Source organism: Pongo pygmaeus, chromosome 2 (genome assembly GCF_028885625.2).
Source record: "Pongo pygmaeus isolate AG05252 chromosome 2, NHGRI_mPonPyg2-v2.0_pri, whole genome shotgun sequence".
Taxonomy (NCBI): Eukaryota; Metazoa; Chordata; class Mammalia; order Primates; family Hominidae; genus Pongo; species Pongo pygmaeus.
This window is the reverse complement of record NC_085930.1, coordinates 110,568,646-110,595,529: the sequence shown is the minus strand read 5'-3', so window position 1 is coordinate 110,595,529 and position 26,884 is coordinate 110,568,646. Positions and strand designations below refer to the sequence as shown.

General features: G+C 47.5%; 1 protein-coding gene across 4 annotated transcripts; it reads right to left on the bottom strand.

Annotated features, from left to right (window-relative positions):
- POMGNT2 (protein O-linked mannose N-acetylglucosaminyltransferase 2 (beta 1,4-)) lies at positions 1-26,884 on the bottom strand. 4 transcript variants are annotated; one of them, XM_054482062.2, is made up of 4 exons: positions 18,214-26,238; positions 11,302-11,418; positions 8,262-8,459; positions 1-2,324 (listed from the first exon to the last, which is right to left on the bottom strand). In XM_054482062.2, the coding sequence occupies exon 4, from the start codon at positions 2,217-2,219 to the stop codon at positions 477-479; it is 1,743 nt and encodes a 580-aa protein (XP_054338037.1). In that variant the 5' UTR covers positions 2,220-2,324; positions 8,262-8,459; positions 11,302-11,418; positions 18,214-26,238; the 3' UTR covers positions 1-476. The 4 variants fall into 4 exon arrangements, with proteins under 4 accessions (XP_054338037.1, XP_054338038.1, XP_054338041.1 ...); XM_054482063.2 differs by lacking the exons at positions 8,262-8,459; positions 18,214-26,238 and adding an exon at positions 26,634-26,847; XM_054482066.2 differs by lacking the exons at positions 8,262-8,459; positions 11,302-11,418; positions 18,214-26,238 and adding an exon at positions 26,634-26,884.

Here is a 26,884-nt window from a genome sequence, read left to right as displayed (position 1 = left end):
GATGCTTAGAATCATTTAATGAATGTTCCAAACACACCCTTCACTGGGCTACAGGTAAATTTCACTGGGATGGAAGCAGATGAACCACCCAATCCAACAGCACATGATTACTAGGTTTCCAGAAATCTGGATACCAGAAAAACTCAGTAGGAAACATCAGGATCACCTAGCCAGAGGTTCCTTGTGATTCTTTCTTTCCTTCCTCCTCTCCTCTTCCTCCTCCCTGCTAAGGAACTTCTCCAGGGGTACAAATGTTCAGGATGGGAGAAGGGGAAGTCAGGACCCTTATCTCTAGGGCAAAGAGGAGTGCTGTGACACCACACCCCAGCGGCAACAAGATGACATGGAGGCACAGGCCTGGGGCAGGCCTGCTCAATAAATAGACAGTTCCCAGAAGTCTCCACAGTGGGATTAATGGGCACAGGGACGCTGAACTGCAGGAGCCACCCTCCCGAGGCCAGGCTGTGGCCCGCTCGCTACGTGCTGCACACCAGCACATCTGCAAAGGGTCCCAGGAGGATCTTGTTGAAGATGCAGCGGACCCACACCAGGTAGGTGGTGAAGGGCTTGATGTTCTCAGTGAAGGTGTGGTTCTGCAGAGCCAGGATGTAAGGCACGTAGGTGTTCTCCCCCTGCTCCTGCAGCCACACCTCGTACTTCACCTCCCTCACCTTCAGGTATTTAAGGTTCCATGGGATCTGCCAGGAGACAGTGAGGCGGGCCTCAGAGGCACCATGCACTGACGCCTGGCACCGTGCCTCCCGCACCTTGCCTGGATATAGGCCGACTGTCCACTTCTGCTTCCGTGGTCCTGGCCGGCCCTTCACCACACGCCGTATGGTTTGAATGAGGGATGGGATGTCCACCTTGGTGTCCTGGTAGATTCGGAAGAGCCATTCGGGGTTCCGGCAACAGAGATGCCGCGGGACCTCACGGCTTTGCAGGATACGGGCTTGCTCAGCCCGGTCCAGATGGGTGATGCCCCCCTGATCCCAGGGCCGCTCAGGGTATGTGACTGTGTTCTCTTGCATCATGTTCCGCCAGGCAACATACTGGAGGTCCATGCCAGGCAGCATGGCCAGCGTCTTATAGGGAGTGTAGTGGTCGGGATTGACAGCATATGGGAAGAGCTCTACCACAGTTGCCCCACGGGGCAGGAAGAGGGTGGTGACCAGCTGGGCCCCATGCATGCTGACCAGCATGGAGGCATTGCTGACCAGCCGCACGACATCAGCAAAGGCGTGGTCCTCCAGGGACACTGTCACTGTCTTCATCTGGAACTCCTGGGCCAGTGCCAGCAGCAGCTCTGCCTCATTCAGAATGAGTCTGTTCTGGGTTCGGCTAAAGACCAGAATGTACTCCTCGCCTAGGGGGACTCCTGTGTGGCTCACGTTCAGCTTTTCTGTCATGAACCGTGCAAACTGCCGGATCTCATTGCCTGAGACGAGGATGTTGGCCTTCGGACCCTGGGGCTGCACAAAGCCATACTGGTACCAGGTAGTGATCTTGGAGAGGCCCACAAAAGCATGGGAGAAGCACAGCAGCCGGCCCAGGGTCTTCAGCTGTGCCCGCAGGAGAGGCTGCTTGGGGCTGAGCAGCTTGTAGAGGTCGAAGTGTGCACCCTCGCCCCAGCCCTCCATGAAGAAGAGCCGTGCCTCGTGGGCCAGGCCGGGAAACTGCCGCAGGGTGTAGAAGAGTGGCAGCAGGTCGTCGTGAAAGACGTGCATGAGGTTGTCGGGGTTGAAGCGGTTGGCGATGAGGGCCACATCTGGCACAAACACTGGCTTGGGCATGAAGCGCAGGGCAGCAGCAGGCAGCTCCACGAAGTTGAAGTACTGCATGTTGTGGTCCTCCACGGTGGATAGGTCGAGCAGGGCTGGCTGGAAGCGCCGGGAGCCCAGGTTGGGCAGCATGACAGAGGTGTTACCATGGAAGAAGATGAACTCCTCAGCCTCGTTGGAGTAGCAGAGCCACTTGAAGCGGCAGATGCGGTCTGTGTGCGTGCGGCCCGTGCACACCATGTGTGTGCCGCCCTCCATCAGGATCTGCAGTGCCTTCGGGTAGTCGATCCTCAGTGCTGGGGCTGGCTCTGTGGCCTGTCGGCCGAGGGCCACCTCCTCCTCCAGTGTGGCTGCATGCTCACGCAGCCGCACATGCTTCCACAGGACCGCTGCCAGCACCGACACCAGGAGGGCGTTGAACACCGCCGAGAGGTGCATCCTAATGCCACTGTGGGGCCCTAATGAAATGACGGCCACTGGGAAGCACCACAGGCCAGGTGGGCTTCACCCATCCCTATGGGCATCCTGAGAACTGGTGAAAGCCTGCAGGAGGAGAGAGGGAAAAGGAAAAGGAATGGGCACAGTCTTCCTGGCATCATTACAAGCTCCTGCTATGTGCCAGGCACTGTAGCTAGGCTCTGTGTACCCGCTACAGCACTGGATCCTTGAGGCCGTTGTGCACATTGGTAGGCATAGTAGATTAGACCATTGTTTAAAATATTCACTCCCTCCCCATTGCCTCCATGTTGGAGAGTGCATCCCCATACCTGACTTTGGGCTTAGCCATTTAACTTGCTTTGGCCAGTGAGATGCCAGCAGACAGAACTTAATCAAAGGTTTGGAAAGTGTTTGAGCTGGCCTTGCCCTCTTTATGACACTGCCATAAGAAGAATGTATTCAGGCTAACTTGCTGGCCCCAAGAGGAGCGAGATACGCATAAAACAGAACTGCTCCGGCCATGCCCTGTTCTAGTTCAGCTGATCCCTCATGATTGAGTGGGCCCAGCCAAGAGCAGCAGCGCGATCGGCCAAACCCAGCCAAGATCACCCAACACATAGACATCGGGGCTGAGCAACAGCTGATTAAACATCCCTGAAATTCTGGGGCTGTTTGTGATGAAGCACTGCTGCAGCAAAAGCTAACCAAGAGAGGTATCTGTAATGACAGGCCATAGGAAAATCCCTTGCAGGGGCCTGACATTCCTGGACTCTGCGTAATGACTTTTCCTTAAATGAGAACAACTGGCATTGGAGATCTGTGAACACTGTTCCCAGGTTGCACACCAAGACCCCGGTATGTAGCCTCTGAGAGACACACACACGTGTGGTCAGCTAAGCTTTGCTCCTGCTTAAAGCTCCTTTAGAAATCATGCCTGCTGGCTTTTAGAATCCCTTAGGAGGAGGGTAGAAACTCGTCCCCTCAGTGGTAAGATAATTGTATCTGGGTATCATCATTGAAAAATGTTTTGTATACTGAGGCAAAAAAACCCAATAGGGTTTTAAATACCCTCTCCCATATACACATACTGACAGAGAGACCTGGCTAGGGGTGAGCATTTACTCCCTCTTCTTGTGATACTGTGAAGGGTATCATGCCTGCTCTGGGACCCAGGATTATTCAGACAGTTGAAGAAGCTCATCCTTAGTGACACAGGGGCAGCACAGGTAACACCTGACACCTGCAGGGCACTGCACCGGGAGGGAGTAGCTGCTCCTTTATTCCCTTGTGGCTAGGTCCTGATGCAATTCCTGCCTCCCTGCAATGAAAAGAATCCAAGTGCATCTTGCCTAGAAAGAGAAGATGTCTTTAGCTAGGTTCCCTAAGAAGTAGAGTCAGGGGCAAGGATTTGAATCCAAACAGTTTGAGAAATTATCCCATGAAACACCTGTAGGGGAGTAGGAAAGTGAGACAGAGAAGGGACCAAAGCCAACACATACAGGGTACATTAATGAGCAGTTAATGCCATGTGTAGCCTTCCTCCCATGATCATATGCTGGATATAGTATGGAAGCTGGGATACATGTCTATCAACTCCTGTTGGGCATTACTTAGTTGAAGGTCATTCCTGGAGGCATGAGATCTCTTCTGGCCTACTCTTATCCAAAGGTTGAGCCCAAACATATGAATATATTATACACTCCCCACCCTCAAATTTTAGGAAATGAGAATTACCCTGACCAAGTATCATACATTCTAGCTTTTTTTTTCTAGTACACTCTATTCTAAGTTCACTAACAACAACAACAACAACAAAACAAAACAAAACAAAAAACCTGCCCATAGTCATCTTAATTAAATTTCCAACCTACTCACCAGGTTGGCAACTTACTGTTTAAGAAATACTGGTCTACTCCAGATGTTCTCAAGCCTGGCTGATTACTGGAATCCTCAGGAGTAGTTGCTAAATAAAAATCCATATTCCCAGGCACCAGTCCTAGAGGTTCTGATTCAGTAGGTCTGGAGTATGGCTCAGGCATCTGCATTATTTGTTTCTTTTATTTCCTGCCTTCTTGTGAATTACTTGAATTCCACTTTGATTTATCAGTAATGTTTTTGAGTATATCTCTTGATATAGATTTTCTAGTGGTTGCTCTAGGCATCATACTATAATCTGTAACTTATCACAGTCTACTGGTATTGACATTTTACTTTTTGAGTAAGTGTAGAAACTTTACCTCCACCTAGGTTCCTTTATAATTGTCTTATGTGTTTCCTCTACATATAATGAGACCCACATCAGACAGTAATTTTGGCTTCAACTGTCGAGTATGATTTCCTTAAGAGGGAAAGGATCATCTATTATATTCATCCATATTTTTACTCTTTATGTTCGTCCCTCATTCCTGATGTTCCAGGTTTCCTTCCATTCCTATATCCCTTCTTTGAAGAACTTCTGTTAGTTCGCTATTCTTTTAAGGTCAATTTCCTGGCAACAAATTCTCTTAGTTTTCCTTCATGTCGAAATGTCTGATTTTAGCTTCATTCCTAAAGGATATTTTCACTGGGTATAGAATTTAGGGTACAGATTTTCCTCCTTTCAGTATGTGAAAAATGATGCTGTGACACCTCCTCTGGCCTCTGTGACTGCTGATGAGGAACTGCTACCCTTCGAATTGTTTTTCCCTGGAGGGAATGCATTGTCTCCTGCTGCTCTTAAGATTTTGTTGAGTTTTCAAAAGTTTGACTCTAAGGTGCCTTGGTGTGGGTTTCTTTGGGTTTATCCTCTTTGGGGTTTGCTCAGATTCTTGAATCTGTAGGCTCATGCCTTCCCCCAAATGTGGGAAATAGCCATTATTTCCTTGAAAACTTTTTCAGCCCCACACTGCTCTCCTAGGACTCCAATTACACCAATGCTAGATTTTTTTTTTTTTTAATTGTATTGGCTGGGTGTGGTGGCTCACGCCTGTAATCCCAGCACTTTGGGAGGCGGAGCCAGGTGGATCACGAGGTCAGGAGTTCGAGACCACCCTGGCTAACATGGTGAAACCCCGTCTCTACTAAAAATACAAAAAATTAGCCAGGCATGGTAGCGGGCGCCTGTAGTCCCAGCTACTTGGGAGGCTGAGGCAGGAGAATGGCGTGAACCCGGGAGGCAGAGCTTGCAGTGAGCTGAGTTCGCACCACTGCACTCCAGCCTGGGCGACAGACAGAGCGAGACTCCATCTCAAAAAAAAAAAAAAAAAAAAAAAATTTTACTGTCCCACACATCTCTGAAGCTCTGTTAATTTTTTTCCAGTATTTTTCTCGCTGTTGTTCAGACTGGATGATTTCTATCATTCTGGCTTCATGTTCACTGATTCTTTCCTGTGTCCTTTCCATTCCTGATTGAGCTCATTCAGTAATTTTAAAATTTTGGTTACTCTATTTTTCATATCTAAAATTTCCATTTAGTTTTTATAACTTCTTTTTTTTTGCTAAAATTTATCCTGGACATTTTGGTCATAATATTATGATAATCTGGATCTTACTTAAATCTTCTATTTTAGTAGCTTCTGTTAAAACTGTACTGGTGGGGGAAAGGAGAGCATTGACTCTTTACTACTGGGCGGGGGTGGGCATCCAGGCTCCCTACTCAGCCTCCACCAACACCATCGTGGCTGGGAGGGTGAGGGATACTCAGCACAGAGTGTGTGTCAGGGGGTCAAAACCCAGGCTCTGCAGTTGGCCTCCAATGACACCCTGGGGTGTGGATGCAAGTCTAGGCCCCAAGAGGACTACGGCAGTGAAGGATGTATGTTACTACTGGGCGGTTGTGAAAGTCTAGGCTTCCCATCAAGTGGGGAGGGTGTGGGGCAGCTGGTTACCACTAGGCAAAGGTAGAAGTCTAGGCTATCTGATATGGTTTGGCTCTGTGTCCCCATCCAAATCTCATCTTGTAGCTCCCATAATTCCCACGTGTTGTGGGAGCGACCTGGTGTGAGATGACTGCATCTTGGGTTGGGGGGTTCTTTCCTGTGCTGTTCTCGTGATAGTGAATGGGTCTCACTAGATCTGATGGTTTTAAAAACAGGAGTTTCTTTGCACAAGCTCTCTCTTTGCCTGCTGCCATTCACGTAAGATGTGCCTTGTTCCTTCTTGCCCTCTGCCATGATTGTGAGGCTTCCCCAGCCATGTGGAACTGTAAGTCCAATAAACCTCTTTCTTTTGTGAATTGCCCAGTCTCGGGTATGTCTTTATCGGCATGAAAATGGACTAGTACGCTATCCATCTGACCTTTACTAAAACTGAGGGGTGGAGGGGGAGGCAATTTTCCCTGGTGTTTGGCAGGAATGGGGTATTTATAGAAAAAAAAAAAAAAAAAAAAAAAAAAAAAAGTTTTGCTAAACTGTTCTTCTTCCAGTCCTTTGACAAAAGAGACCAAGCTTCCTTGGGGCTTTGTTTTGTTCTGTGCTCACTGGCATTCCTGGATTGTGGGCTTCTCTAGCACCAGGGTAGAATATACAGGAGGCAAGAAGAAAACCCAGAGAACTCACCATTACGTTGTTCTGTGAGTTCCAGGATCCCTAGTTGGTTCACTCTTTTCTCCACCTTTCAGTTTTCCAATGTTTTATATATAATGTCCAGTATTTTTAGCTATATTAGTAAAACGGATAGGGATAAATTTCTCTACCCTATTTTGACCAGAACCTGAGGTATCCTTGGCATCCTGCTTTTTTTTAACCAAGCTCCCAGGTGATTCTGGGGTACAAACAGATTTGAGGAAAACCAAGTAGCTCTTAACCAAAGAAGCAGGCCATGAATCACATTACCACTTATCAGTTTAAAAGCTTGGAAATGTTTTCCTATTTCTTTTGTATATAAATTAGAGTAGGCTCAATGTTATCTTTATAATCACATCACCATCACTCAGTTGCTTTCTGATACATCTTGAGTCAGGAAGATGAGGATCACCGTTTAGCTGGCACAAGAACCCACAACCCCACTGCCTAAGCTGTGGGCAGCAGTGAGCAGCCTACATGTTAGTTATGCCTTATTAATAGCAACAGCTAGTATGAGTTACTGTTCTGCTTTACTTCACTGCAAAATATCTTTTGGGTTTCAACAACACCTGTATGCCCATAGGAGTATGCTATGCATATGACTCTTCCCTATCACGTACTATGGGGGAAAGACAAAGGGCCAAATATTGCAGCTGGAACCCTGCAGAACTTCAGATCAGGTCTATCACTTTGCTGTGTGACACTGGACATGTTGCTATGCCTCTCTGGCTCCTGGGTGCCTGGATGATCAGATAAAGCATCACGCTGACATTGGCTGCTCACCTGTTTAGCAATCAACTATGAAGCAGGATGCCAGCAATAAACATAAGCCCAGCTAAGCCAGGATACAAAGGAGTGGCTTCATTTTTTGTTTTCACAGGGAGAAAGGAGAGGTGACTCCCACTCAGGCAATCATGTCTACCCAGAACCTTAGAAGATGACCTTATTTGGAAAAAAAGCTCTTTGCACAGACAATTAGATAAGAATCTTGAAATGAGATCATACTGGATGAGGATGGGTCATAAATCCAATGTGACTACCCTTAAAAGAGACAGCAAAGGACACACAGAGCAACAGAAGGCCATGTGAAGATGAAGACGAGACTGGAGTGATGCAGTTATAAGCCAAAGAACCAGCCTGGATGACCAAAACCATTAGAAGCAAAATAGAAGCGAGGAAGCATTCTCCCCTAGAGCCTTCAGAGGGAGCATGGCCCTGCTGACACCTCAATCTTGGAATTCTGGCTTCCAGAACTGGGAGAGAATAAATTTCTTTCATTTTAAGCCACTAAATGTGTGCTAATTTGTTGCAGCAGCTCTAGAAAACTAATATAGCGACCATAAGAATTCATTTGAAAAAGGGGTTCTGTGCTCTTAAGAAGGAATTCCATTGCTACAAAGGTTAACAACCACTAAGCAAGTCCTCATTTTACCCAGAGAAGCAATTTGCCCAACGTCACACAGCAAATCAGGAATAAGAATGGAAGTATTCTAGAACACACCTGCTGCAGCACTGCCTCCCAGTGGGGATGACTGGGGAGACCAGCAGGTCACCAGCAGGCCCAGCTGTGCAGCTTCTGTGTTCAGGTTCTCATGAAGTTAGGTCTCCACTTTGCCATCCACCTGCCTAGCTCCAGGGCCTGGGCCAGTCTGATATGGATGAGCTGCTCAAACCCTCTTGAGGGGTGGGGAACTTGTATCTAGGACAGTCAGAACACCTCAGTCTCAGGAAGCCAACTCCATACATTAGTTTGACTTGTGGATTTGCTCTTCTGGAGACACCTTTAAAGGTATCACTGATCAATCAGTAGCTATCACATCATCTCCCAAACCAGCCTGGCTCTCAGCTTCCAATGCACTACTGGTTGCAGGTAGCTCCCAGAAGAGGATATGCACTGTCTGGATAAGTTTGAGGATAAAAAGACAGAAAGACTCAGGTTCAAACCCCAGCTCCTCGACCTACTGCATGTCCTTTCTAAACTCAGCCTCCTCATCAATGAAAATGGGGGTACAGTACCCACCTCATAGGAATGTGGAGGTCAGAAATGATGTATAGTTGAATTTTGTGAATGGTGATACTCAACCACTTTTGACTTATAAAAACCACAATTTCATTCCATCAGGTTCAACCTAACAGGTGCAGTATAGAGAGGAAAATAAAAAGGTTTTAAGGCACCAGATAGCTAATAAAGGGCCACTGGGATATAGACAAAACATTGGCATTTTAAAACATTTTGGATATATGTGGCTGCCTTCATCTGACTCAAAGCAAAAACTGATCAGTGGTGAGGCAGGCACTGTCACTTTTCATCACAGTCATTTGAAACAAAGGATTTTATAGCTAAGCAGGAGAAGATTCCTTCCAAAGAAGATGGAGACAGACCAGACAGTGAACGCTGTCACTATGTCATTGGTGGCACCTTGGGCCTGGTCAGTCGCCAACCCTCTGCTTCTTGGGCGTCCAGGTCGAGTGTAGTGACAGACGACATAATGGACACTGTTGCTTCCCCCAGCAGCCACTGCCCTCTTCCTTTTCCTAACAACATCCCTAGTGTGTCCAGAGAGCCACCCTCCTGCTGACACCCACAAGGCTCAGAGAAGCTCAGACCTTGCACCTCAGGTGGACTGTCAGCAGAGCCTACTTCTTGGGCCAGTTACTGGCCCAGCAGTGGCAAGTTACTTGAGTGGGACCAATTCAGCTGAGGAATGAGGTGTCGCATGCCATGTTCCTACCCACTGGACAGAAAAAGAAGGTGTTGTCCCAAGGCTGCTGGCTGCCATCTGCTGACCATGCAGAAACCAGCTTGAGGCAAAGACAGCGCCTAGGACGGCATGGCCAAAGAGATACAGAGGACCCTGGTGACATCTCCAAGCCCCATCTCTGGACATCCTGCTGTGAGAAATGGTAACTCCTCATTGCTGAAGCCAGGTTGGGCTGGGATTTTGGCTTCCCACAGCCAGAACATTCCAACTGGTATGGAGGGAGAACTTGTTTGCAAAGTGTCATGCGTGAGGCAAACATGCAGGGTCTGGCTGTCTCCTGTTTCTGAGCTCTGTGCTCTAGCCTAGGCGGATTATTTGGCATCAGTTTCCCCTGGACTTTTCTATAACTTGGGTAAATGAAGCCCCCTCCCTAAGAAACCTTTTCATGAGACATGAAGACAATCAAATAGAGGATCTGCGACAATTTTCTATACAGGTGCCACCAGTAGGGAACGAGAACTAAGGCCACCAAAGTGTCACAGCACAGGCAAAAGGTGGGCTTCAGTGAGCCCTGCCGGCAGGAAGTGCCAGACCCCTCCTGAGGAGCAAACAAGTCCTCTGGTGTGGCTGTTTCCTGGAGCTTTCAGAGGGACAGAGATGTGGTATCTGAACAGTACAAAGGCAGGGGCTAGGAGGCAGTCCAGGGAATGTGACCCAAGGACACCACACAGTCCAGTCTGGTTGGAATGGATGGTTCACAAGGAGAAGTAGAGAGAAACTTAGAAAAATCAGCTGAGGGTGTGATGCCAGATCAAGGAGTTTGAACTGTATCCTATAGGCAATAGGGAGCTATTATAGGTCTTGGAGCAGAGCATCCTGGAGGTTCTCTGGGAGAACAGAAGTAGAAAAACCAGTTAGGAGCTCCCAAGCTCACAGCCTCCCCATTTAATACAGGAGAGGAGAGCCTGAGTGTTAGAATGGGGGGCCTAGAAGGGAGCGCACAGAGGAAGCTGGTGGGTCACACTCTGCATGAAGTGGGCACAGGAGCATGTTCCTGATGGCAATTCAAGTCCCAAAGTCTGCAGATGATTTAAATTTAAATAAATTCTGACGAACTCAAAGCTCATCCTTTAATAAAAATTCCACTCATTCACATCTTAATGGGCCTTCTTGGTGGTGAGAGAAGAGGATAAAATCACAGCTATCTTGAAGGCCCTGCAGAAAGGAGAATATAGTGGGGCCCTGACTTCATGTCCTTCATTCAGGTCTTCAAGGCTCTTGAGGAACACGGGCTGAGAACTTCTGGGCCAGCCACGGGTGAGAGGCCAGAGCTCTGTGGCTGCCTTCTTAGCTGGGCTTTAACATCACCTCCAGTCAGCCTTGTTCATCTCTAGGGGAGTGTCTCTGTGAGCCTAGAAACCCTGCAGCTGAGAAATCTAATTAAACTCAGTGTTTCCTCAGTCTTTTCCAACCCATACACCCATTGATAATAAAGAGAAACTCTCTCATGCCCCAACCTGACCTGTAAAGTTCAGTATCCCCTTCTCCCTCATTCATAAGACTCTCTTCTGCAAAGTCTGCTCCCTCAAGACCAGTGGATTCCATCAACCTTTACTTTCTGAAGTCGGTATTTTATATCAACACCTATCTATATATTTTACTTTTCAATGTAAAATTATATCACTGCACATGCTCTTTCAAACAGGCATGTCCCCAACTGGACATTCTCCATACAACCCCACCAACTAAGAACTACTGTGCTGAACCACATTAAAATGCTGATATGACCATTTTTGACCAGTGTCCCATGGTCCTGCCATAAGAACCAGCTATCCTTACCACCACCATGGTATGGACAGTTCTTCTCAAGAGAGGACACCTGTGTGCCCAGTAAGACATGCCCTCAGCTGGAGTTCCGACATCTGATCTCTAGGAGGAAAGAGGAGAAGCCAGGAGCTAGAAAGAAACCAGAAAGAAGGAGAGTTCATTGACATTTGAGGTTAGCAGAAGAAAAAAAAAGGATAAAATAAGAAAAGGGACAAAAGGTTTAAAAAGAGAATGGAAAGACAGCGAGGAGAGACTGTCTTACCAGGGGGTGGAAGGGAGACCACCCTGAGATCCTCAGCTCAGATCTAGACCAGGGAACTGAAGAGGAACTCACACTGGGGTGGCAGGGAGGAAGGCACCAGGAAGGAACATGAGCAGGAGGAACAGTGGGAATATTTGTGAGTGTTTACCCTAAAGGAATGACTGGACTGACAGTTGTAAGAGGAACTATGTCAAGCACAGTTCAAATACTTTTTGTATACACAAAATATCAAGGTGCTAATTTCAGACACTGATTCTCCTCCCACAAAGTATATAGTGATAACTGTCATAGCTAAGGAAATGGTTGGAATTATAGGCGTCCCTAGTTCAGTTCACCAAGAGGGCCTGGAAGCAATGACAGTGCAGTAGCAATCAGTATACCCAGCACCCAGATCTGTGTTTCTAAAAATCTTTCTCTACAAAAAGGAACCAGAGCTCCTTGGAGAAACGGTTTATTCCAGGGCTAGGGCAGGGAAAGTATAAGACAAGCCTGGAACATTTTGTAGTGCCAGGATGTAAAAGTATTAAAAAAAAATGATGGGGAGACAGTGAAAAGGCACAGGAGCCAGCATGAAAGAGCTCCCAACAGCTAAATCTTGGATAATTTTAGTACCAAAATTAAAAAGTAATAGTAATGAATTATAATCCATAGAATAAAATATCCATGAGTCAATATTTATATGAATAAATAATTAGGAGAGAAAGGACAGCTCTTCCTTAGAGAATTCCAATTAAAAAATGTAAAAGCAATCATGGAAATAGAAGATCACCATTTGGCAAACATCACAGTAATAACTGTTGCAGGCAAGATCTGCTGATAGATGCTAAAATTAGTGGGTGAAAAAGTATGATGAGAGGATATTTGCATAGTCTCAAAGATTCTTCCCATGAGGTGCATATTAATTACAAAGATAAAAATAGAAACTACAGTAGAGAAGCCTGGCAGACATGCCCTGAACCAAGTAATCAAAATTAACATCACCAGTAATAACATATGGACGTAATGTACCCCTTTATATGATGCACTGAGACAGGACCTCACTTCTGTGGTTTTCTTGCCCAAAATGCGTAACTTCAATCTACATTTCTAAATGGGGATCCGTGATTCTCACTCCAGTTCTAGCTCTGAATAAGGTCTGTAGGTTAGCTAATAGAGAAAACCTTAAACCCAAATTAAGGGATGTTCTACCAAATACCTGGCCAGTACTTGACAGGGCTAAGGTCATAAAAGACAAGGGAAGATGGAGGAGCTGCCTCAGATTGGAGGAGACTAAAGAGACACAGCAACTTAATGCAGTGTGGGATTCCGGTTTGTGTCCTGGACCAGAAAGGGAATATTAGTGGGACGATTTTGAATAAGGTCTGCAGTTTAATGTGTTGTGTGTATTTCCTGGTTTTGATCATTATACTGTGCTCTGTAAGATGTTAATAGTAGGGGAAGTGGGGAGAAGTGGTTTATGTAACTTTTTTGTAAGTCTAAAATGTATTCAAAATAAAAAAGTTATTTTAAATTATCTATTTTTAAAATAAATTAGATAATTTAAGAAACATGAGTTTTTGTTTTGTTTTGTTTTTTTGAGACAGGGTCTCACTGTGGCCTTGCCCAGGCTACAGTACAGTGGCATGATACCAGCTCACTGCAACCTCGAATTCCTGGGCTCAGGCGATCCTCCCATCTCAGCCTCCCAAGTAGCTAGGAGTATGGGCACGGGCCACCAGCCTGGCTAATTTTTAAATTTTTTGTAGAGAAAGGGGTCTGGCCATGTTGCCTAGGCTGGTATTGAACTCTTGTCCTCAAGCAATCCTCCTGCCTCAACCTCCCAAAGTGTTGGAATTACAGGTGTGAACCACCACACCCAGCTGAGAACATGAGTCTTTATAAATATTAATGACATGTAAAATGACATGAACGTGGTTTGCTCTAAAATCCTCCAGCAAACAAAGTAGACAGACAGAACCCGACAGGGAGATACTGATCACTGTGGAAGATGGTGGAGTTCTTTATATATTTGTACTCTTTTGTGTTTACTTGACATAATAAATAAGTTAAAAAGGGAACAATAAAGAATTAAAGAAATCACTATTTATAAATTACAAGAGAATTCTGAAGAGTAAACAAGAAACAAATCGATATTCAGGAAAAACAAAACTAGGCCCTCTCTGGAGAGATGGGAGGCAGATGCATGCCCTATGAGCTGATGCACATTTTGCCCTGATCAAACAATAGCTTCCAACAGAAGCTAAAGCCAAAACAGACAAACCCAGGGAATATCAGCTAGAAGAGAGGAAAGACTTACCTCCAATGTGAGTGGGCATCTCAGCCACCAGGCATCATCTCTCTAGTGATCATTCCGCCACCTGCCCCTCTCTTAGGCAGAATTGGCAGCAAGTGGGGATATGGGGCAGTGGCCGCAGGCAGGAGTCTGGGGTCCACATCTGGACCTGGCTGACTGTACATGCAGTGGCCAATCCCAGCAAAGCACTGAGATCAGGGCCTTAGGGCAAAGCTCATAAACCAGGAAACATGGGTGGGGGCCTTGTGAGGCAAACTGGCAACTAAGCAGAGACCAGCCTTCGAGACTGGGGGACACAGGGGCTGCTTCTAATTAGCTGCTAAGTCTTCCCAATCCCCCAGCCCCTAACCCCTCCCAACTCCATCCTCCTATCCCCACTCTCAGGCCCTGCCAGAATAGTGTTGATGGAAGGCAGGACAGCCTGGCCTGCATGGACCTGCACTGGGCATTTCAGGTTTCTGAGTTACCCTTCCAAGGGGAAAATGGGAAGAAAGGTTTGCTGGGGATGGACAGAGCAACATTTTGCTAGAAACAGCATGGTGGTTAGAGCATATGTCCTGGAGTTCTGATTGCCTGGGGGTTTCTACCAACTTTACCACTTATGAGCAGGCAGCCTACACCGCTGTCTAATGAATACCCCACTCCCATACCCCCCAGGCAGGTTAGCTTTGAGACATGTTCTACACTGGCTCCCAGGGTTCCCCAATGGGATTAAGCCCCAGCTGTCCACACTGGTAACAAGCGCGACACACACACTTTTTGGCTGCCTTCCCTTCCCTCTCTTGCTTTCTCACTCCCCATTCATGTTTACAAGTCTATTGGGACTGAATACAAATCATCTACTTGTTAAAGAATCCTTGTCTTAGGATCTCAGGATCTGCTTCTGGGAGACTTAAAAAAAAAAATAGATCTAGTCCTGAATCCAGAGGAGAACGTTAATAAACATAGATATTACTGTATTTTGTCACTATGGAGACATGGAAAGTCATCCTTGCACTTCTACCTACTGTGAATTCGGTAGCCAAAGTGTGGTAGTAGGAAGCCAACAAGCAATTGGGTAGTCAGTGGTCCCTACAAAACACTGTCAGTCTATTTCCCACACTCCTGTGGCACCTGCCCCTCCTCCCAACAGCCTGCATAAGCCAGCCGAACTGAAGGATCTTGCAAAATCTTCAGGAAAGTTTTCAAAAGACAACAGATGGAGGCAAGGAGTACATTAATCGGATCTCCAGCCCTAAAGAAGATAAAGAGGCCTTTCCCCATCACCACATTGAAATGTTCCTGGATAATAAACACACAATTCTCTAGGAGGAAAATTCACAATGTTGGAGAATAACTGGGCCAAGTTGCTTACTGGGCAACAGACCCAGTAATTTCCCCTTTCTCCAGGCCAATTTTCACTGCTGTGGGGCTATCACAGCCTGGAGAGGCTGCCAGTCTCACTGACAACAGAACAGCAGCAAGGAGGCAAGGGAAGTGAGAGAGCCCAGGTGGCCCTCCTTGGCCTTGGAGACTGAAGAGACTTGGAGCTAAGCCACTGTCTTCCACAGGACTGCAGCCTGGTCTGACTGACACTGTCTGCTTGGTCCTAATGTCTGACTGTTCAGGGCAGTCTGTGCACCAACTGCCTCCCCAGGGCACTGGCGACAAAGGGATAAGAATTCTTTCAGACTGAAGGCCTCCATGCCCCACTTCATCTGTCTCCTGGCTCTGCTGAAATGTACAGGGACCAGGATCCCAGCATCACAAGAAATCTGACTGTGTAGTGACAAGGAACTCCCTCTCAGTCCTAAGCAGCCCACCCTCCTTTGTACACTTACTCTGAGAGCACAAAAGCAGAGCTGGAATGTGCCTCTCCTGCACCTGGTATCCGTAATCCTGTCTCCCAGTGAACCCACTTCTGAGCAGTCATGCAAGCTCACCCTGTCTGCAGTCAGATCTGGCTAGCACCCCAACCTGTTGAGCTCCTGCTACGTCTCAGTGCTATGCTAGGTCCCTCACACGCATACACAGCCTTGCTAAATCCTTCGTTACCCCTGCTCAGCAGGGTGGTGCACTTTGTCTCCATTTTCCATCCAGAGAGAGGCTCTGAGGCTGAGCCATGTGTCGACAGTCCAGGATTCAACACCAAGCACGTCCACCTGTGCTGCCTCTCAGAGACAAGGGTTGCCCAGATGGAGTCTTGCCATGAGGAGATGAGAGGTGGCACTTGGAGGCATGGGCCACCCAGGATAATACATTGTGTCTCTACTTAGTGCCTTCCTGAAAACAGAGGCTGATTCTTTAGGATGTGCGGGTGGGCATGAAGGTCCAATGGTCACTGATGCAAAGGACCCCACCGCCCTCTGGGCTTACAGAGCCTCCAATGAGATGGGATCTGTACAGGACATATGGTCTTTAACACGAGCCATTCCACACAGAGGAATAAAAAACAGATCAGCCCTTTTCCTGCTTGGGCAAGGACATGACAGGTGCCCTAACAAAGGGTCCTCCAGCCTTGCCCCTGCTCCATGCCAGGACAGCTGCATGCTTCAGTGCTCCCAGCTGTCTTGCCCTAAAGCGTTCCTCTATGTAGTAGCCCCATCCCTATGAAGTATCATTATTCCCTATTTTTAGATGAGGAACCAGAGGCTGAGGAGGTTCGGTGACTCGCCCAAGGTTACAACAGGTGTGAAGCTTAGGTCTTAACCCAGTGTTCTTGGACTCTAAAGACTGTGTTGAAAACCACCCTCAAGATACAGAAGATCCAGTCTTCATTAAAGTGGGGCAAGGGGCAGAGAAGAGAAAGAAACACCTCAGACATTCAGAGGACTCAATCAGGGAGGAGCGAGCCCAAATAAGGGCATGCACATCCCACCCTACTTTGCAGCCCAGTCCCCTCCTGGACCCATGACAATGACCAGAGAATGCCACTGGCTGACCAGCTGAAAGTCATCAGGCTATGGGGCAGGGAGAAGGGAAGATGAGTGAATGCTGGGTGGATGTGATCACAGTGCTCAGTGGTGAAACTCTTGAAGGAGACAAAAGGGCTTCAAAGGGGACCCAAGAACCTTGATCCTTATTTGTTTGCTTTCCTTTAGAAAAGTGGAGGTAATCAAACTAGGAAAAGCTGCCTCTTCCTATCACTCCTCTTACTCGTGCCCTAAGTGGAGTTTTGGCCCCTCCACTGCTCTGGGACCAGCAGCTGATTCCTGTGCTGTACCTCCCATCCCATCCTGCTACCAAGGATCCAATCAGCACCTAAAACTGATTCCCAGATTATCAACAATTATTAAATATGAACCCACTCTTACCTTGAAACACACACTCAAAATCACCAGCCTCTAACACTTTATGTTCCAGGAAGTATACTGAACATTGTAGGTATACTTTCTCATTCAATCTTCAAACCAACATTAAGAGGCTAACACTATTTCTATTACTCCATTTTATAGATTGGGACACAGAGGCTGGGAGAAGCTAAGTAAATGTGTCCAAGTCCCTCAGCATGTACGGAATGGAGGCAGGATCTGAACATGGATTCTAAGCACTGTCTTATGCTAATAGCCCAGGCACCATTTGGACCTCACCTTCTTGGCATTCCAGGGCCACACAGACCAGGGTACTCCAACACCACGTTTATCTGCCTTTGCCTCCTCTACGTTGGGCACCAAATTTAGAGACCAACTGGAGTGGGGAACAAAGGGTTTAGTGGCTCAGCCAGGACAAAGCACGATAGAACAAAAATTTTTTCAAAAGAAAGAGAAAAAAATCAACAAGAGATTAAAAACATGCCTAGAAAATCCCTTTAGAAACTGAGGCAGACAGGAGGAAGCTACCAATTCACTCCCCCAAACCACTTTACTAAGCTCCCAAGAGTAGCTAAATGTTATCAGATTCCCAGACTTAGTGAATTCTCCTTTCTAGGATCCCAGCTGTTCTGAGCATCAGAGGATAGTGTCAAAAATGCTGTTGCAACTGCAGACCCCAGTAACAACTGGGCAGGTGGGGTGGGGCCACTTGCCTTGGGGAGCTCACCATGTGAGGGTGGTCATTGGTGCTAGGTGCAGGCTGTACTTCTGGGGGCCCTGGCCAGCCCCAGACACGGGCACAGAAAAGCCCATAAGGGCTTTGAGGTTTGATAAGGAGTAAAAGCTCCAGGAATTCTGGGCCCAGAGTAGGAGGTGCACACTCACATGCCTGCTAGGGCCGGAGCCAATGGAGAAAGTAAAGCTGAGGGTGGGCTGTGTGACCTGGAGACTGAACACCTAATGCCAGCTGATGAGAGAATGGCGGGAAAGCAGCCTGGTGGTACCTATCTGTATCAGTCTGCTTGGGCTGCCATAACAGAATACCACACTGAGCGCCTTAAATGACAGAATTTTCTCACAGATCTGTCAGGGTTGGTTTCTGGTGAGGCTTCTCTTCCTGACTTGTAGATGGCCTCTTCTCTGTGTGGTGGGGAGGGAGGAGAGGGGCAGGTAAGCAAGGGGGAAAGGGAGGGAGAAAGGAAGCCGGGAGAGGGAGGTGGGGAGAGAGAGAAACACTCTGATCTCTTTTCCTCTTCTTATAAGGACACCAGTCCTATTAGATTAGGGCCCCACCCTTATGACCTCATTTAAGCTTCATTATTAGGACGATCTATCTCTAAACACAATCACAGGGGGTTAGATCTTCAACATATAAATGGGGGGAACATGATTCAGTCCATAGCAATATTCTTGTGATTTTCCCAGACAAGCAAAAATCTATTTAAAATGTGAAATGTCCTAATTTGTAACTTCTGGCAATTATTCAAATTGAGTGAAGACAACATGCACCAAGGCCTGGGGCTGCTGGTCTCATGGTTGCCAGGTAAAAACGGATACTCGTTTGCAAGCTCTGGTCCAAAGCAAATCCCCTGTCCTGCAGGCCTCACCATGGCCTGTGCCCGGGTTCCCAGTTTTGTGACTGCCAGAACCAGTTGCTCACCGGTCACTCTTCCATAAGAAGGGTTACGGAGGTGGAGGGACCAGACAGCCAGCACCTGCCAGACCCAGGCTGCAGAAGATCAGGCAGGACCCAGGCCAGGATGGGGTCAGCAACAGTGCAGAAGGTTTTATATTTTACTTTTACAGCAATTTGACTTTTAAGGATTGTTCACACTTCCAATTGAAAATTATAGAAATCTTATTTTGTCACTGAAAAGTGTTTTTGTCCTAAATGCAGCCTAAAGTACTAGTGCTAGATTGTGGAAACTTTCAGTCCTGTACTGATTTGTTGTCTTATATGTTGTGAATTAGTAAGGAGTAAACATGGTTCACTAACTCAAGCTTATCCTCAGAATGATCTCTTTCCCCCTTCTTTTTTTTTTTTGGTTATCGGAAGTAGTATATGGAACTGGTATTAATAACATAATGCTTACATTTGCTCCTAAATTAAATATTATCCTAATGCTATTGATAAATTCAGGCATTTATAGATCAGGTTTTCTGACCAAGGTATTTACCCTTTGGCAAAATCTTGGCAGCCTGAGTGGTTCTTGTAAAACTTAACACATTTAATTATCAAGCCATATTTAACATTTAGTTAAGGGCTCACTTTCTTAGATTAAAACTTTGACATGGGTAGTATCTTCTTGCTTTAGAATAAAGAGCAAAGCAAAGTCAAAGCTGGAGACATTAATCCACCATCAATAGCTGATGACTGTGACTATATTGCCTTATCAATAGAAAAGGAACCCCTTCAAAGCAGGAAAAACTCCAACAGAATTCAAGTCTGTACTACTTTGGTGAGAAGGGTGATGTCAGTCTTTGCTGAGGATAAACCAAGGCTTGAGTGTGGGGCAGGACGTTCGGCCTTCCACCAGCTCATTTGCAACCCTCTCACCGGTTTTCAGCCTCCAAATAACACAGAAACCTTTGCTTGCCACACAGCCTGCCATGTCATCTGGATTTTGCTTGGCACAAATGGGTCACTTGGAAGTGACATGTGCCTGTATTGGTCCTCTCTGGCATCACTGTGTACCAGTGTGGTCATAAACGGGGACGCAAACAGGGAACAGAACGGTGGAAACCTCTGTTGTGTGGCTCATAAAGGTAATGGAGAACACGCCTACACCAGGTTTTCTAGGTGGAACTGCAAAATCAAATGAAAACAATTCTTACAGGGAATACTCAGACCCCAGTGTGTACACAGATCCAGATGGACCCTCAGGCCCAATTTGAGAGGGTTGAACTGATCAAGAGAGCCGAAAACACCCAGTATAGGAAGCATAAAACATTCACAAAGAAACACGAGGAAATGTGCACAACAAGAGATCGTCCAGGGAAGCTGGCTGGAGGGTGGGTGAGTTTTTAGCAAGTTTTTAGAGGTGTTTTGGTGGTGACGGAGGATAAGATGAGCATCTCTGTTATGTGTCTACATGTCCCAATTACTCATGACTGCTACAAATCTGTCTGCAGCAAGCATCACTGTCTAGTTCTCACAAATGTCCAGCAAACCATGAGGCCTCCCAGCCATGGGCAGTGATGGCCAGGCCCAAAGCCATGTGCAGTTCAGTGGGCACTGCATACCCAGACAGGTAAAGCCCAGGGAGCCCAGGCTGTGGGGCAGGCACAGAAGTGCCAGGGAAGGCAGGGGATAAAGCTGCCAGGAGACCTGGGTTTCAACAGCAGAGCCCTATGGGCTCAGGTGACTACTTGCAAAGGCTTCTGCAGGGTGACGCTTTATGGCAGCCAGGTCCCTGCCAGACACCCAGGGACCCTGAGATCCCACATCAGCAAGCAGAAGGAGGTGACAGGATTAGGCTGAGTTTTCCTTTGGTCTCATTACCACCGTGTCACTCTCAACTCCTCCCTTTCCTAATAATAATGATATTACCATAGCTAAGATCCACTGGCCAATCACTAGGTGCCAGATTCTTCACTTTGCAATGATAATCTTTATTTTATAGATGGTAAAAATCAAAGCTCAGAAAGGTTAGAAAGCCAAGTTTACAGAGGAAGCAATGATAAGACTAACCCAGGCAGGCTGGCTACAGGGTCTGCGATCTCCTTCTTTTTATCTGGAAATAATTTTAAACTTACAAAAACAGTTGCATGTATAGGACAAAGAACTCTCCTACACTCTTACCCAGATTCACCAACTGCTAATTTGACATCTTTGTTTAATCATTCTCTCTATATGCAGTCAGATACCTCTATATCTGTAGGTTCTGCATATGTGACTTCAACCAACTGTGGATCAAAAATATTCAAAAAAAACTTAAAAATACAAAAAAAGTATCAATTTAAAAACAATATAGTATAACAACTATTTACACAGCATTTACATTGTATTAGGTATTATAAAGAATTTAGAGATGATTTAAAGTATACAGGAGGATTGTGTAGGTTATATGCAAATAATGACACCATTTTATAACAGGCACTTGAGCATCCTTGGATTCTGGTATCTGTGGGGGGTCCCGGAACAAGTCTCCCTGAGGAGGGCAACTGTATACAAATTCTCTCTCTTTTCTGAATCATTTTTTCATAAGTTGAAGAAATCAGGCCCCTTTAGCCCTCAATACTTTAGCATGTATTTTCTAAGAATGAAAACATTCTCTCACACAACAAAAATTAACGAAATGAATATTGATACTATAATGACAATGATACTATTATTAACATATGGTTTCTATTTTCTGGTCCAGAATCCAGTCCAGGATGAAGCATGGTATCCAGTTATCACCGCTCTCTAGTCCCTTCCGATCTGGGGTAGCTTCTCAGTCTATCTTTGACTTATGATCTTGACAATTTTTAAGAGTCAGGGTGAGCTAGTTTCTAGTATATTCCACAATGTCTGATGTTTTCTTATGATTAGGTTCAGGTTATGCATTTTTGTGAGGAATTAGAGTCTGTACAATTAGTCATTAATACGACCCCACCCTATGTGAGTCTTTCTGAGACACTCACCTTGGGGCAGCCAGGATGAGGAAGGACTGAGAACCCCTATACTGTGTAGGATGCTAGAAGGAGTAGGGCCACTTTCCTGGAGAAAAGAAGCCCCTGCACGCATGGTGTCTTCAAATACCTGAGTTGCTGCACAAGAGTGAGGCTGCTCCTGAGGAGTGGATGCAACCCCTTCTACCTGACTGGACACACATGCATGATGGTGACACGTGCAACCCAAGCCCTAGGCACAAGTGTGGACTGTGGGCACATATGATTCCCATTCTGTCCTGCCCAGCACAGCTGTGCCAGCTGCTCAGGGACCTAGAGTAAGAACTGCAAAAAGAAGTCACGGGGAGGTGGAGCTCAGCATGGTCGGTTGGAGGGAGACTTTTCTAAAGACTAGAGCTGTTTGAGCATGGAGGAATCACCTACTTTGTAGGGTAGCTACAAAGTACCCTGCCTGGAAGTGGTCTAGCAAAAAACAAAAACAACCCATGTAGACTACTCCACAGCGGGGAACAGGGCTGGCCATGGTGTCCTCCAAAGCAGGACTCAGTGGATCTGTGGACCTGTTGTAGCAGCATCACCTGGGATCTGAGAAATGCAGAATCCTGGGCCCCACTTCAGACCTGAAGAACCAGAATCTGAGATGAGGACCCAGGAACTTGTGTCTTAATAAAGCTTCCAGGTGATTCTTACATGTGCACAATACTGAGGGGAACTGCTCTGAGGTTCTTCTAACATTTCACAATTTTGTGATACTCAGCAAGGCATTTCTATGTAGCCCAGGTTAAACAACTAATTCAATTGAGAATAACCCTCCCCATAAGTATCAGTAAAGGCTAAATAAATTCTGTTCCCAGCTTTTGCTAAGATGATGCATAAGCCTAAGCTCTGGGGCAATCTGAGAAGCCTGCCAGACTCTAAGCTCCCTTTTGAGACAAGTTGCCCCAACCCATTCCTTCCCACACAAAGTGTACCACTTGTGGTGTGGGAGTGACAAGAAACGAATCCAGGTCTCTTGGCTACAGCTAAATGGACTAAGGATGGAGCCTGGGTCTAAAGCAGCCACCAGTAGAGGATATAGGGAGATGGCCATCCCTGCAGGCCAGCAGAGAGGAGGTAGGTCCCTTGAGAAAGGAGCCCCTGAACAGAGCAAATTTGGACAGCATCTCCAGTTCCTTACAATGGCTACTTTGTGACTCTCTTGGAAGCTCTGGGACCCAGCACAACTGTGGCAACTCCAGATGCCACTCCAGGATGTGCCATGATTCCTGCCACAAACCTCCACTGTCAAAGGACCCTGGGGCGTGTTTCATCACTGGGTGTGGCAATACAGCAGACCAGGTCCCCAATCCCTTCCTAAGGCTTAGCTCAGGGCTGAGGAGCAACTACACAGCAAAGAAGGGGCCTTCTCTTAGCCTTTTCAGAATGGAGAAAACAGATAAATTTGTAGCATAAGATTGTACCAACGGCAGTCACAACTGGCAGAGTGAAAGATCTGATTCTCTTAGAGGTGCTGGAGTATGTACCAGTGAGGACATGAGAAGCCAGAGAAAACAAAAGGATTGATCCTTGTCCAGGTTAGCTAAGAAAAAAAGGATGTTGGCCTCTGGGTAGGGGATAGAGATGAATGGTCTCACCATCTTACTTTACTGAGCACCTACTATGCAAGAGGCGCTGTCTTAAGCCTTTTTCCTGACCTATTTCATTTAAGCCTCACCCTCCAATGCAGTACCAGTATTATCCCCATTTTCTTTTAACATGAGAAAACCAAGTTTTAGTGTAGTTAATTAAGTACCTTGCTTAAGGTCTTAAAGCTCAAGAAGGGGCACCAGGATTTGAACCTGCCTCTCACTAAGGTCTTGTTCTTAGTACTGTGCTCATCTGTCAACAGACTTGGAGGAACACTCAATGGCAGAGAAGCAGAGTAGACTGTAGAGCAGTGAGTTTTTATTAGTCAAGGGCAGAGCAGGTGTGGTGGCCCCGGAAACGTAGAACCACAGGCCCCGGACTGTAACTTAGCAACCCAAGGCTTCTTGCTGTAATTCCTCCCCACCCAACCAGGCAGAGAGTACTCAGCTGTGACAGGTGGCTTAGGGAGCTGTGGCCATTCTCTCACCCTAATGAGAGTCTAGGTAACATACTAGTGTGATAATTATCCCATGTGCCCTGGTACTGTGCTGAGAGGGTTAAGCCATCAATTTAGAATCGCAAAACCACTGCCCTTTAGAGATACAAGAACCCTTAGAAATGATTTCCTCCAACTCTTTATTTCATAAAAGAGGTCCTGAGAAGCGGCGTGAGCTCTCACAGGCAGCCAGGATTAAAATGGCAGAATGTTGGCTCTCAGTCCGGGGCTCCTTCTCCTCCCTTATCCACAGCTCAAGGGCTGCTCTCCTTCGCAAAGCAGAGATCAGGCTCAGAGAATTATGCAGCCCCAGAACATTTCCCAGGAGATAAACGAAGGCATTTCTTTTCATACACAAGCTTCCCAGGTCCCACCCAGCCTGCACCCTCACCCAGCCCTGCCGTCCAGTGATGAGACCCTAAAGAGGCCACAGGGCTTGCCTGGGCTGCCTCTTCCTAACACCTCCTCCCCTGAACTCACTCAGGGACTGTCCCCTACAGCTTCACCACGCATTCTACACCACCCACAGAGAGGAAACACACAGCCAGGCTGCAGGGTCCTGTCTCCGACCCACTTGGTGTGAGAAGACTCCCTGCTGCAAGACTGGAGGCTGCCCCAGGTCATAACTGGGCTTCAAGAATGCAAGAACAGCAAGGACGATGGGCAGCAGAGAAGCAGAATTACATGGCACCAGTTCTGGAGCTGGAGATGCCAGAATACGAGTTCCCATCCCTGTCACTTAGCGGCTACGTGACCTTAGGCCAATTCTTAACCTCTCCAAGCCTTCACTTCCTGGCTTGAAAAACACAATTATACCTACTTCACAGGGTGGTTTTGTGAATTCAAAGAGACAGCAAAGGCAAAGCACCATGCCTGACAATTATTTTTCTAATATTATTATTAATCATAATGGTAAAATAACTCCTGTTCACTGGCTTTCACTCTCAGCCAGGCACAGTGCTAACTGCTTTACATGCATTATCTCATTTATTCCCCACTGCAAACCTGAAGTAAATGCTATTAATTCAATTTCACATTTAAGGAAGTATGCTTAGAGGCATTAAGTGAATTGCCCAATGACACACAGCGATTAAGTGGAGGGGTTAGGATTCAAAACCAAGACTAACTCCAAAGTCCATGATGACATTTGCAGGTTCCACCTTTCACATTCATTATTTCATCCAATTTAAGAAACCCTGGGAATCACGTGATTGGTAGGTCCTGGGGGAAAGTATCCCACTGACAACCAAGCTGAGATTGGCAAGGACCCTTGGAATGGGGAATTTGGTAATCTAATTTTCTAGTTAGTGCAATATTTACTAGAAGGCTTTGTTTATTGCTAAATATTTTCTAAAGCAAGGCTCAGAGCAAGAACTTGCCAACTAGCATGCTTACATGGCCACGGAGGGCCCAGCCACCAGCACCATGCCCTCCTTTCTGCTGAAGATCTCCACTCTCCTCTTCTCGTTCTCGCAGGGGCCCAAGGCTCAGGAAGGAACGTGCTGACCATCCCTGGGGATGAGGGGACCTATGCTCTTTCCTAGCTCTGCAGGGACTGAGATTCCTCAAGATTAATATGAAAGGATGAGCTGGAAGATCTGCAAGATTCATGAGAGCCAGAGAGGGCAGCTAGTCCCATTAAAGATGAACCTGGACTCCAAGCACCTCTAACACTTTCTATCGTTAGTCACCACGACTACTGATATTTGCCACACACTCATTGTTAGACATACTGGGCTGAGGACTTGCCTGGCACTATTTCATCCTCACTGCAACCCCGTGATAAAGGCACTGTACTTTCATATCCACTTCACAGAGAAAGAAACAGTGGCTAAGAGAGGATAAGTGACTTGCTCAAACGCACACCGCTAGTAGCCGAGAACCAAGATTTGAAGGCGGGGCACATATTATAGTAAACATTTGGTGAATGAAACCTCCTCTGTCTATGCTCTTAGCTACTAAGTCCTATCAAGCTCGCCCCATAACCCTGAAGTCATCCCTTTCCACGCGGAGCCTTGCCTCTCCCAAGAGTAGGCTCTAAGTGCTGGCTGGCAATAAAGTAGGCGGACACTGGTCGCTCCGCACCTGGTGCAAGACTCCGGCCTGAGGGTCACATACTTTAGCAGAGAGTTCCTATCAGTGAGCTGGAGACGGGTTCCTAAACACACACATGGAGTCAGGAGTTCACTGGGTTCCTTCTTCAGAGGCTACTCTGGCACTGCCAAGCAGGCCGTGGCAAGCTCTTACCACCGGACACACATGGTAGGTGCCCTACTGGCCCCCAAGGCGCCCAGGCATCAGCTGCAGGCCTGCCCGGGTTCTGCCGTCAAAGGCAGTTCGGGAGGCCCAGGCCCGCTCCGGGCACCTCGCGTGGCTCCCCACCACCCCCGCCAAATGTGCACCACCCATCACCTCCCAAAGCAAAAGGGCCTGAGGACCCGACGCCAGTGCCTGCCACGAGCTGAGGGATCCAACTGGCAGTCCCCAGGGCGTTGCCCCGGTCCCCGGCCCCCGGCCCCCGGCCCCCGACCCTGAGGGTCCACCCCCGCCCCGCCCACCTCCCGCGCCTCCCTCAGCTCCCTTCACACGTCACCCCTCCGTTCTGCAAACTCTCCTGGCTCCCGAAGGCGTCCTAGAACCTCCCCCTCACCCCGGGGCCCGGCACCTCGTCGTCCCCTCCAGGCGGTCGAGGGTTCGGCCCCTCCACTTCAAGTCCCAGGCGGGTGTCGGAGTCCGCTCCAGCCCCGAGCGCGCGCGTCCTACCTGAAGCCTGGGCTCCGCGGGAGGAAGCCACCTCCGCCGACGCGTCCAGGAGGCCCTACCGCGGCGCCACTTTCCCACCCCGCCGCCAGCTTCTGGCCCAGGAGGCCCAGGCAGCCAGCGCAGGTTTGGCCGCGCCACCGGGTTCGCAGCCACCGCCACCTCCAGGCTCACAGGTGTCCCCCGTGCGCCTGCCCGGCGGGCAAGCCCGGCGCGGAGCCTGTGCGCGTGCGCAGAACCGCGAGTTCAGTTGC